This window comes from Convolutriloba macropyga, chromosome 12 (genome assembly GCF_964194025.1).
Source record: "Convolutriloba macropyga chromosome 12, txConMacr16.3, whole genome shotgun sequence".
Lineage (NCBI taxonomy): Eukaryota > Metazoa > Xenacoelomorpha > Acoela > Convolutidae > Convolutriloba > Convolutriloba macropyga.
In genome coordinates, this window is record NC_134479.1 from 8,906,412 (window position 1) to 8,919,586 (window position 13,175).

At 34.2% G+C, this 13,175-nt stretch overlaps 1 protein-coding gene across 1 annotated transcript; it reads left to right on the forward strand.

The window, feature by feature from the left end:
• Window positions 1-315: 315 nt before the first annotated feature.
• Window positions 316-10,977, forward strand: LOC142350750 (kallikrein-4-like). The gene is made up of 4 exons (XM_075402704.1): window positions 316-563; window positions 757-870; window positions 10,103-10,390; window positions 10,838-10,977. The coding sequence occupies exons 1-4, from the start codon at window positions 407-409 to the stop codon at window positions 10,957-10,959; spliced, it is 681 nt and encodes a 226-aa protein (XP_075258819.1). The 5' UTR covers window positions 316-406; the 3' UTR covers window positions 10,960-10,977.
• Window positions 10,978-13,175: the final 2,198 nt, after the last annotated feature.

Consider the following 13,175-nt stretch of genomic DNA (forward strand, 5'->3'; position numbering starts at 1 on the left):
CTAATCCAAAATTATTCATTACATTACAAAGTTGTAAAAACAGGGCCTTTCCTCTAGCCATCCACCACCTCCTCCTCCCCCTCATTAGTGGTCAGATAACTTATAGTCCCCCAATCATGGTGCATATACCATGATGGGGGAGCTATAGTTTCGGTGGGAACGGCTATAATGGGAAAGAACCTAAAACTAATTTCAATTTGGAGATTTATTGTCTATCAGGATGAGAAGAACGGGGATATTTTCGAACTGGTCTGAATTGATAATGGCACCTAAATCCAGTTTAACGCTGCACGTGATTCGTTTTCGCATGTACGTTCTCATTTATTGATTTATCTCTTGACGAGTAAATTTTTGTTTTTCCATTATTATTCACAAAAAAATTGTCGAAAGAAATAACGAAGAGACTATGAATGCAATCATAACCACGTTGCCCTTGTTTGTGGGCTTTACTGTTCTTTTGGTGCAAAATGTTTACACAAAAAACAACTCGTCAACAAAAAGAGCTATCTGGGGTGGTTTTAATTCACCCGATCGTCGCTTTTATGCCCGAATATTTATGACAGGATTTAAGGGATCTACTCTGCCCCCCCCCCCCCCCGAGCGACCCCGAGCTTAGTGGGAATATGTTTTATGACCCTCAGGCGCACGTGCATTTTTTATATAGTAAAAGTTTTTACATTGTAACATATAACAACACAATTTGTAACTGGGGGTCATAGAAAACGCTGGGGGGGGGGGGGGGGACATAATAGATCCGATTTAAGGTTAGCGACAGAGAAAGGAAACCCCTATCATGGAAATGTGGAGCTGTCATTATTCACAAGCAGTTTGTACTCACAGCTGCTCATTGTTTGTACGATCGCAAATATGGTGAGTGGACCTGACGTCATTGCTTTTATCCCTCAGTGGATTAGACCATATATTAATGCAAAAAGCCCTGAACACGCAGACTCTGTGTCCATTACCACCTGCGGGACAGTGGATACATTACAACACGAAATATGCGCTTAATTTTTTGCTAAAGTATTGTCCTCTTTTCCGTTTGTGCCGCAAAAAACAAAAAATTATCTATTCTGTTTTGCCCCCCCCCCCGTATTTTCACGCCCCCAGTACTAATTGAATGTTGTTCTATTGCACGTACTATTTACAAAAAGCTTGTGCACCTGGTGGCTTGAAAAAATATAAGCCCATTAAGCTGGGTGGGGGGTTGCAGAAGAGTATAGATCCAATAAATAATGTGTACATATTGCACGTGCCATATTTTTACATACTTGGGAAGTCTCCGGGTCCAGGCATTTTCAATGCTTGGGCAATCAAGGCAGTAAAATTTGCAATCGGAACCCATTTGCAGTTTGTTTTTAACGCATGCATTAGTGAAAAAATTTTCCCAGAAAATTTAGAACTTGCTTTCATTAGTCCGGTCTACAAAAAAGGGGATGTAAAATATGTGAGAACTTCAGCCGATCTCAATTACTCCAATGTTTGCAAAACTCTTTAAGCGTATACTTCTCAATCATGTTAACGCATTTATAAAAAAGTAAAAGTTTTGAACAGTACACTGTAGAAAACATGAGTCTTCTACAGATGTTGTTTTAAACTTGATCGAAGCATTGCAAGAAAACTACGATAACTTAAGAATTTCAGTTGATGTTTTTATTGATCTAGCTAAAGCATTTATTTCAATATCGCGCGAAGTTTTTCTCAAAAAATTGAAGCGTACGGTATTTCAGAGCGTTTTGTGGATGTATTTACCGTATTTTGTAGAGCAGACAGCAGTGTGTTAAGACAAAAGATGTTTACTAAGAATGGTTGGAAACAAATCATGGTGTTCCAAATGGAACTCTTTTAGGGCCACTAGTTTTTCTTCTCTACATTAAGGATTTTCGAGAAAAAGTACCAGGAAACTTCGACAAAACTCAATTAGCTAACGACACAAGTTTCCATTTTAGCAGAGAAAATGTCTCCAAACTGGATAAATGTGTTTATGAAATACTGGAGAACACAGATAGTTATCAAAACAAATTAACCATGAATATCGGTAAAACTGAACTTCTTTGCGTCTCGAAAGTAAATGAAAAATTTGATTCAAATAGTTTTTCGGGACAAAAAATTGAGCCAAAAAGTCATCGCAGAGACTGTGGTATATTGATTGATTCTAAATAAAACTTTCATGTGCAACTCAACAATGTCCTATCAAAAATGGCCACAGCGATAAAATCCATATGACTTATACGGTATCATTTACCTCTGAAAGCACGATTCAGAACTTGAATTTCTCTGCAAGGCTGCAAATCAATCGACAAATCAATTAAAGAAATAAAGTTCGCTATATGACAAAAAAATTGAGAGATCTAGAGATTTCTTAGTAAAGTCTGATATTTTGCCCGCAAAAGTTTTAATAGTTTTAATAAGCCAGATGAGTGGTTCAAAAACTTAGGAAAGATAACTCATTATTGAGATCAGACGACACTGAGAGTTTTCTATCCAAGTTGTAATGTCTTAGTTAGAGAAAACAACCGAACTGAATAAATAATTTACCTAAGGTCAAGCAGTCACTCAATACAAAAAAGAAGCATCCAGACATTGAACAAACTTCCACGTCAAGTCCACGTTATTGGATCACGCTCCTTTTTTTGTGGCTTCAATAATTTATTTTTACCTGAAAATAACAGATCCACTAACTTTGTACTAACTTTGTATATAAAATTTTTAAGTTGTAATATTTATCCCCTTGCTTATATTTTCAATTTACTTGTTTAAAGAAAAAATAATGATTTACAATGTATTGACACGCCCTTTGTAACTGAGTTGTTCATAACGACGTGGTCAACGTCATGGTTTCGCTTTCTTATGGAAGAAATTACTTCGCTTCATTTCTAGTGTCCGATTCCCATGAACTATTTGATTTATTTACCAAAGCAGGGGAACATTTTTGTAATTTTTGAGTTATGAAAAAATTATCAAAGTATTTTAATGAACTCATTAACAAAAATTTTCAAAAAATTTCAGAGGAGACATAGGATGTATCCTTTACCTACATCTAACCTTCCTTTGCAAAAAAAAGGATATTTTCCGTTCGTGCCCCCCCCCCCCAGTACCCCCCAGATACAGAGCAGTTACAGAGCACGTTATATAAATATCTGATACGTGCGTCTGGGGTTGCAAATACTAGGCACCAACTAAGCGGGGGGCACAAACGGAGAAGATCCAAAGAATGATCTGATTGAATTTTCACAGAACTGAGTAAATGTCGTGCATTTTAGACGAGAAGAATGGAATAACAATGCGGTGAGAATGAAGAAAAACGGTTTTTCTTTATAATGCGATATTTGGTTGATGGTTTTTGGTGCTTTCTATCGAACACCCATTTCTTTCGAGACAGAGACTGAATAAATTTGAATGGATCATTTTTTTGAAAAAATTCAAGTTAAGAAATTGATATCAGGAAACTGTTTCGAAAAAATATTAAATAATTTTTTTTTCGAATTGTTTGCGCTAATTGGTTGTATACATTGTAACATTGTATTTCTACCTCACTCTAACCCCAAAACACATTACAGCTCAAAGTGACAAACAAAGCAAGAATTGATTATTTAAGATAGATTCAAGAAAACAATAACACGAAATGGTAACAATTTGAGGAAACAACAAAAAACATTCTTTTTCAACCTCCTTAGTTGAGGTTCAAATTAGTTTCAAAACTTGCGCTTTCCAATGCTATTCGTTTGAGTAACGGTCCAATTGATTTAGTCTTGGTTTCTTAGTTGATAGAAAACAGAAGTAGAAAACAGTTTTTTTTCAAAATTTGAACAAAATATCAGAGAAACAGTTGAATCAGAGTTTTAGGACTATGATTAGCCTTATTGATAACTATAGTGGTAAATTGTAACAATATAAACAGCAAAGAAGAAGGTTATGTTTGTAAATCCAGCCAACCATCTTCGAAATCTGTGCATATTTGACTTTAAATTGTACTTTTCTAGTTGGCTCAAAACTGACTGAATCATCAAAATTCATAACCCACCTGCGTGAATTAAAAAAAACAACAGTTTTTTATTACCAAAAATACTTAAAACATTCATTCATTCAATCTCTTGAATTTATCACTTGAATGTTTTTATAGAAACCCTTTTTGTTTAGTTCAAATTGTTTTAAATTTGCAAACTGTCGGAATGAACTGATACCAAAAATAGCAAAACTCGACAACCAACTGAAAACTTTGTTGACAAAAATTTGCATCTGGACCATGGGTCTATCTTACGATTAAGGATTTCATCAGTTGGGTATATTCCCATTAAGATAAGATTTTGATGACAGATAATTAATAATTTCATGCTGATGCTTGTAAATTCAACGCTTCACTTTCTTGCCGAAAATCACGGTCCTTGTTTGTTTACGAAACCGTTCTTTGTTTATTTCTGGCTAAATGATATTGTTCAGTTTCAATATTCCGACGATCTGGTTTATTTTGCAGTAGAAAACAAAACGCATGTGGTTTAATATCCCTTTGAATTATTTCAAAATGAGGGTTCTGTTTGTTTTCATATTTAAGAAAATCGTAATCAGGGTTGCTGCAAAATTTGTTTCAGCTTGGGCTCAGCGAAACTAACAGTTAAAGAGCTTCCACCCTCTGGAGACAAAGAAAATTTAGATTTTTCCGTTTGTGCCCCCCCCCCCAGCTTATTGGGCACATACTATTTGCACCCCTCAGACGCACGTGCCATACTTTTACATAACGATTTACTATGTAATGGCACGTTCTCTGCAACTGGGGACGCATAAAGTTCTGGGGGCACAAACGTTCATAGCACATAACGTTCTATTTCGACCCGTGTTGCTCATCATAATTGTTTCTTAACAATCAAACAAAGTCATATATGATTCTTAGTAGTCATACAAAGTCATATATGACTTGTATGAATTCTTGACATTCATACTAAGATCATAAGAAAAATAAACTTATCCTAAAAAAAACTGGCACAGCAACACTTCGTACCATTGCTGTGGTAAAATTCCTAGGCAAGCTGTGGAAAAAAATTCATTCCTAACCCACTCTACAAATACAGGTTATACTCTGTGAAAAATTTGGTTTGATTTGGACAACTCCTTGGTCTGATAAAGAAAACTTATTTCCTTGGTCAGATAAAAAATATTTTCAAAATTTGTTATTCTCGAAAATTCAAAGCTATTGAAAAAAATCTCTCAAAAATCCAAAGCCATTGCACAAAAGTCTTTCCTATTACAAGCTACATACACTGGGTATGCCACGTGCCAAGTTTCGTTTGATTTGGACAACTCCTTGGTCTGATAAAAAAATACTTTTTAAAAAAATTTGTTGTTTTCGAAAATTGCAAATTTCCGTATGAAAACTTAACGTTTTTTCTGTTCATCTATAGACTACTTTCCGTGTCTCATGCAGTATGAATCTTACATCCAGTAAAACTGTTGTTCGATTTGTAGCTCATGGCTGCATTTTTTTGTTTTTTTTTTAATTTTCTGTCAGAAAAAATGATTTTTCAAATAGGAAAAAAATCGGTTTTTTCTTAGGTACCCTTTCCCTGTGCCCTTATAGGGATTTTCCCATTATGTTGTTTGTCTTCCTTGCCTTTATATGTTATGGTGCTACATTTTGTTGTTATGGTGCTACATTTTGTTTTTTTTTAGGTTCTGGCTTATCCGGAACCTGTTTGTGTCTTTTTAGCTATCAGAGCCTCTGTTTTTTTCTTGGGCTGCAAAGGAAAACTCGCCTAAAGTGCGGACAGTTTTTCTTGAAGTTCGAGATAGTAAGAGGTATCACGAAAAAACCTGGACAGATTCATCATATTTCTTAAAAATCATACTAAGATCATATTTGATTTCTTAAAAATCATACTAAGACCATATATTATTTCTTAATACTCATAGAAAAATCATATATGCTTGTTCGATGTTTCAGCGAACGCCATTGTTTATGGTTTCTGGGTTTTAATACAAAGATCATTAATGATTTCTTAAAAATCATAGAAAGTCATATATGAAAAAATGGAAATCTTATTAAGATCATACTAAGATATAGTCTATGATTTGTATGGTATCATATATGATCTTAGTATGATTATTAAGAAGTGGCGACACGGGGAGATAACTGTTAGAACAATATGTGCTATGAACAAGTCGTCTTGTTCAACTCATGAAGAACCAAATCAAACGAATGTTGAAATATCGCCAGTTATTGCTATGATGTATCTTACAACAAAACTAACAGACATGTAGTCTATGAAAGTTGAAAACATCTTGGTGCGGTTTTCTGGAACGCCTCTTCATCATATTCCGTTTTGTTTTGTATTTTTTTAAAAAAAATGTTGAGTTTTCGTAATTTCAATTTATTAAAACGGAGAGCAAAAAAAAATTAAAAAAAAAGAATAGGAGTGCGTGATTTTCCGATCAACCACTAACTTGAAACAGAATTATAGACAACCCAGGTTAAAGTACCAGACGGAATCAAGCATGTTCAGACCGAAGATAAACGCGCGACGTGTGTATCGTGCGTTCAAGTTTACATACTCTCACAACATCCAAAAACGCACTGAAATTAAAGCATGAGCGCACGAAAATCTGGACATGAGCGCTTGAAAGTCTGGAAATTAACGCACATAAATCAGGACATGGACTCACTAATTTCTTTCAGTACTGTTAAAAAAACAAATATTTAACAGATGGCATTCCTACTTCATTGTACCCACTCAAGTGACAGCCTTCAATGCTAAAAGCCGAAAATTAATTGAGTTCAAAATAAACAGCAAAATGTTGGATGCAAAAGATTCTACTCAGTTTTTCGCGTTATAATAAAAACTTTTAATCTTTAAGAAAAAAACGAGAAAGGATATCTGTAAAATAATCAGTCTAATAAACAACCGTGTCGTTTGTACTCAAAAATTTTGCTCAGTTTGATAAGGATGGCAGATGATGACTGTGAAAAGAGATACTCTACTTCTTTTGATAAAATAATTACAAAACATCGATGCCTGAAACTCACCTAAGCAGATTTAATTGTGGAATTACAATTTCGACTTCATTTACCAAATTTTTTGCGCGCGTTTTAAGACTGTTAGTAAAAGAGGCAGTGAACACGAGACTAAAGATAAGTTGAAATCGATTATTGTATTATTTGGTTTGATGAAATTAAAAATTAAGACAGTCTTCAAAAGAAGATAATAAATTACGTCAAAAAAAATTCTACAGCAAATGAACATGCATTAACCAAACAAATAATTCATGATATCTATTTAATAGCCACATTTTTCAGGTCTCTTTTCAAGACCCTTCCCGCCAGCTTACTGGGCCATTAATAGAGAAGATTTAGGTTTACGTTATTTTTGTGGTGGGGAGAGAGGTTGTTAAATCGAAAAGAGCAGTTCGTCTATGCAGTTCACCAACTGAACTCTCCAATAAATACCTTGCAGACACAACAATTAAAAACATAAAGTAGACACATGTTGCATTATTTTGATGGAAATTTTAAGAAAATCAAAAAATAGAGAAATGTATAGTATGCATTAGACTAGAGCCCATGCCTAATTGGGACGATCCATCCGGTCCATTTAATCCATCGTTTTTCGCAAAAATTATCTTAAAACATGTAAAATTGGCTGAAAATGTGAAATATGGTTAAGATAAAACTGTTTTCAGATTGCTTCTCTTTATGGTTAGTGGTTACCCAATTCTGCAAAATGGCCAAATTGATTTTTTTGTGGAAATTGGCGACAAATTTTGTCCCTCAGACTCCGCACTTGAAAATTAGTCAACACTCTGCGGCATATAATTTGCACACGCTACGTCTCATAGAAATCACAAAGAAGCAACTATTTATTGTTCGTTTGAGTAGCGACTAATCCAACTTCTAAAACGCTTGGAAAGCAAAAAAACGTTTGAGCCAATAATGCTGGGTTTTTCAAGCTAAAAGTTCATAATTATACAAACTACGTAAGGAAATAAAAATTTGCACATTTTCAATTTGATTATTTAATAAATAATTTTGTCCATGAAAACAAATATGTGCAAATAATTTAAAAAATTCTACAATATAACTTCTAGTTCCAATACAACTGAAATTAAATTTAAAAAACTTTCAAACAGACGGGAAAAAACCTAATTATAATTATAGTAGAAAAAACCTGAAAAAAAAAACATTTTTTTTCTTTTGTAAAGAAAGAGTAATTGCTTTTTCAATTTCGGAAAACTCCTCTATATGAGAAGTGATCAGTAAGTATTAATTTTCCAAACAAATTCTCTTTATGAGACCTGAACAGTGATTTTTTTCTGAAAAAACCTTATTTGTGAAGAATTATCGGTATTTTTCTTTTTTTAACGTCCGAAAATTACTTCTGTATGAATAGTGATTACTTATTATTTCTAATTCAGCTGATAAAGTTCAAATACCAACAAAAACCTTATTTTCTTATCGATGTACTGTTCAATGGTGTGCCTTTGTAGTATTCCTCAGGATCTTAAGGAAAATTTAACTCTGCATTGATTTAACTTTCTTGTTCTGCAATGAAAAAACTGTGAAGTAGTGCACCAAGTATCACCAAGTTTTAGAAAAGAACTTTCGTTTTAGAAACGAAACAGCAATAACTAAGTTTTAGACTTAGTTACTGCTGTTTCATATATATCATACTATCAAACGTACATATCTTTCATATCAGTTAGCACTTGAAGTGAAAGGGTATTGATTATCACAATTTTTATTAATATAGGGAAGATCATTTTCTATTTTATACTACTATCTTTTACTATTTAGACATCATTTATTTATCATTTTAGTTACCATTTACATTCTTCTAGCAATAACTTCAATAAAAAACCATTCAATTGTTCCTCAATTACATTAAAGCGTTGAATAAAATTTCAGGGAAAGGAAAAGGCCAAATAGATTGTTTGTATTATGTTAAAGATCTTTCGTGTATTTATTTTTTTAGAGTTTCCCACAGCTATTGTTAAGACAATTTTTCTCCTAATTCGAAATTCAATTAGCATGTGCTGACCGCAATTACAATTATCATAGAAGATGGATCAGTCAAACAGCCAAACTCCTTGGTCAATTCAATACCAACTAGATAAACTTAATTAACTAAAAACATACTCACACTCTTAACTGTGGAATATGATGACAAATATGGTCGCCATTTTCATTAATCTTAAATTCTTGTCTCCACAAAACACAAAATTTTGGTTACGATGACAAATTCTGACAGCACATTCCACAAAATAAGCCATTTTGTGGAATTTGTGACATTCTAGTCCATCTGGTATGGGCGGTAGTCTAAAGTGAAGACAAACGAATAGCTGCAACTTTTCTATGTTCTTTCCTTGCATACTGAATAACTATTATTGCTATTCCATTGCAGGACATGTCATTTTTTGCCATTCTGTCTACTAGACTGAACTGCGGCTTGCGTTAGTGTAAATCGGATTGTGAATATAGTTTTTAGTTTTTTTCTAGCAAAAAAAAATTCAAGCCTTTGCGAAAGTTTAAAACACCACTATGGCACACCTTATGAGACGTTATCTCATCCACTAGATATCACAAAAATGCCCCATTTCAACTACAAACACTAACAATTACAAACGCAAAAAATTTTTTACGTAACATCTGTTAAAAGTGCAGAATGTCTGGAAACAAAACTGTTCAAAGCTGCAATTTGAAAGTAATCCAAATATTTTTTTATTTAAATTAGGAAGTGAGTTTTTTGCCTTGATGATGCAGAATACTTATAATAGTTTTGAAAGCAAATTTGAATTTTGGAAAACCATTAGTAAATTTATCCACTTTCACAAACACTTTCCCAGATCGTTCTGAGCAAATGAATTGCTGCTCTATGTGCGAGCATAACAGTTTCTTTTTGTAGTATGTTACAGTACATGAAAATTGTGTTAACACCTAAAAAAATTTTTGATTCACTGCTGTGGTGCTCAACCTGCGGCCAAAACCAAAAAGTGTTATCTTTTAAATTTGTACTCCATCATTTTCGGCAAGGAATTTGTAAAGAATTTTTTTTTAATTGATTGCTTTATTGCTTAAAAAACATATTTTTTTATTAATAACATATTTTGTTGCCAACAGTTGCAAAAAGAAGGGACGTTATTGTTGGCGATTTCACAAAAGATCCACCAGACATTGAACTAAAAACAACCGCATTCGGAAGACGACATCCAGACTACAACTTTGAAACTTTCCAGAATGACATTGCTGTCGTCCTACTGACCAAAGAGGTTTCTCAGGATCGAGTAATACCTATGTGCACTGTGAGTTACTACAAAAAATTAACATTGAGGACCTGTGGAATGGGGAAGATGAAGGGTTACAAGGAAGCGTCAGTTCTACAGGAGTTCAAACTGATTGAGTCAAGGGGTCTGTTTTCGTTTTTTCGGCAATTTTTTGCCTGCCAAGACTTGGATTAAGACTTGCCAAGTCTGACAAGTCTTAAAGGTGTTATGATCGTAGCTCTGAATCAGTACTGATACGTAGACTTGGAATTAGACTTGCTCAGTACTGATATTGACTTGGCGTTAAGTACGGGAGCGCAACTATGAGATCATCTGAACAGTTTCATTACTTTGAAAAAATTTCAGTTTTCATTGACTGTCTGAACAACTTATTAGTTTTCTTTGGCACCCTAGTTGAGAAAGGTTCGGTTTTTAAACATAGTAAATCGTCGGTATTGTCGGTTTTTTCTGGACAAATACGAGAAAAATTTCCTACGATTTTTTTCTCGGTATCGTCGTTTTTGTTCGCCATCCAATTGACCAAAAAAAATCTATTGGTTATGTTCCATCGAGGAAACAGACCCTAACAAAGAAACCGAACCAAGTGCTACTACAATTACAATCCAGACATCCAAATATGCGCCGGAGACTACCCGGACGGGTTTGGACAAGCAACTTGTCACGGAGATTCAGGTGGTCCGCTGTATCCTTTAAGCTACGAGACTGGGGAACCAATTTGTGTGTATGGCCTGACCAGTTATGCCAGAAGTTATTGCCCAGCTCCAGCTGCTATTTTCACACGTTTATCTGCCTACATTGATTGGGTAAAAGAAACAATAAAAGATATTAGCGGTAACCTATAGACGTTATTACAGTTGCAACTATGTTTCTATGAAATGAAATGCCATTGCTTGTCTCATAACTCCAGCAACAATTTATAGGGTCTCCGATTATAGTACCCCCCCCCCCCCCACCTCCCCTCGTACTTAGTGGTCGTATATGTAGTGGCCCCGCCATTGAAAACAAAACAAATAGAATAATGGAGGGCTGTACTAAGGAGGACCCCATCTATGTATACTACATCGTAGAATTTACCAATTACATTAATTTAACCGTTGTAGAATCAGGGAAAGAGGTGTTTTTTAATTCATTTTGTTTACATAACGCATGTTTTTAAGTTTATATTGATTTCAAATAGTTTGTCCCGCTAGTGCATTGTCAATCGAAAGCTAAGTAGCGCTCCCGAAAACCCGGGTCGAGGTGTCACCGCCATTCAACGCAAAATTATGTAAGATAAGCGGTTAATGCGAAAACTTTTGTAAGATAAGAGGTGAATGCGGTAAAATTACATAAATCAGGCGGTGAATGCGGTGAAAAAAAACTTTATCGCCTGGTAGCGCTGAAATTACATAATTTCACCGCTGAATTTAGCGGTGAAATTACATAACTTCACCGCTTCGAAAAAGGTGTCCAAATTATGTAAGATAAGCGGTGAATGCGGTGAAATTACATAAATTCGCCACTCAACATAGTGGTGAACTTACATAAATTCACCGCATAGAAAAAATTGTTAAAGATGTTTGAGATCAGCAAAGAATGCGGTGAAATTAATCGTGAGTGTGGGAGGAATTGTTAGATTTGCCTTCCCACTAAAACTACCCCTTAATCTTACATCTTTTTGACACTTTTTTCTAAGCGGTGAATTTATGTAATTTCACCACTAGAGTAAGCGGTGAACTTACAAAAATTCACCACATTTCAACGCTAAAATATGTAATTTCACCGCTAAAAAATGCAAATCTTACAAAAATTCACCGCGCATGTTTTGCAGAAAGTAGAGTGAATTCGATTTATATTCAAACAAAAAATAATAGATTTAAGTGAGAGATTGCGCAGTGGAAGAAGAAGTGGATGACATGCAGGAGGTGCGATGTTCGGACCCTTGTAAGGACGGTGAAATTACATATTTTAGCGGTGAATTTTGGTGAATTTTTTTTTAAGATCACCGCCTAGTCTAGCGGTGAACTTACATAATTTCACCGCATTCATCGCATTTCACTGCAAATTTACGTACAAATTTTTACAAAAATTTACTCTTTAACCAGAGTTGCTGGCCATTGGGGGATAGTTTTGACCAAACAAGGGAAGCTAATGTAGCAGCTAATTTGATTAGCTCGGTATAATCTAATGTAGACCAACGGGGATGCGTTTTTCTCAGCCAATTAATTTTTTTAAAAAAATTCTTTGCTTCTCTGAGACAACAAATTTGACAAAATACTTCACTACGTTATGCAGTCTATAATGAAGTTTTGTGCAAGCAGACTTTCCACAAGTTACTGCTAATAATTGAAAACAAACATGCTAAGATCATAAATGGTTTGTTAGTAAATATAAACATACTATAAAAAAAACGAGCAGGAGCATAGAAAATCTAAATTGTTTTGTGCTGATAAATAATCAATTTTTTTCAATAATTTTCAGTTACTTGCTTTCAAATATTAGCAGTAACTTTCTACAAGTTACTGCTAATAATTGAAAAAGATGTCTGTTTTTAAGCAGAACAAATTTTTAGAATATCCATATCCGTGCTAGTTTTTTTATAATATGTTTATTCACTAACAAACCATATACGATCTTAGCATGTTTGTTATGATTCCTAAAAAAGAGGTATAACTTAGCATGATATAACGAAAACCCCCTTATGTTGTTCAACTGCAGTCACTGGGTTCTTAAAACGATCAGTTCCAACTAAGTCTTTTTTCTAAGGGTGACTTCATTTTTTGGTATTCCATAAAACATGGAGATCATATTGGTTACAAAAAAGTCGGAATATACTTTTCCTCAATCCTTTCATTCAAATTTTTACGATTCACAGAAAAAAATTAAATGTGAAAAAGGCAGGTATCTAAATAACCTAGTACAACACTGGA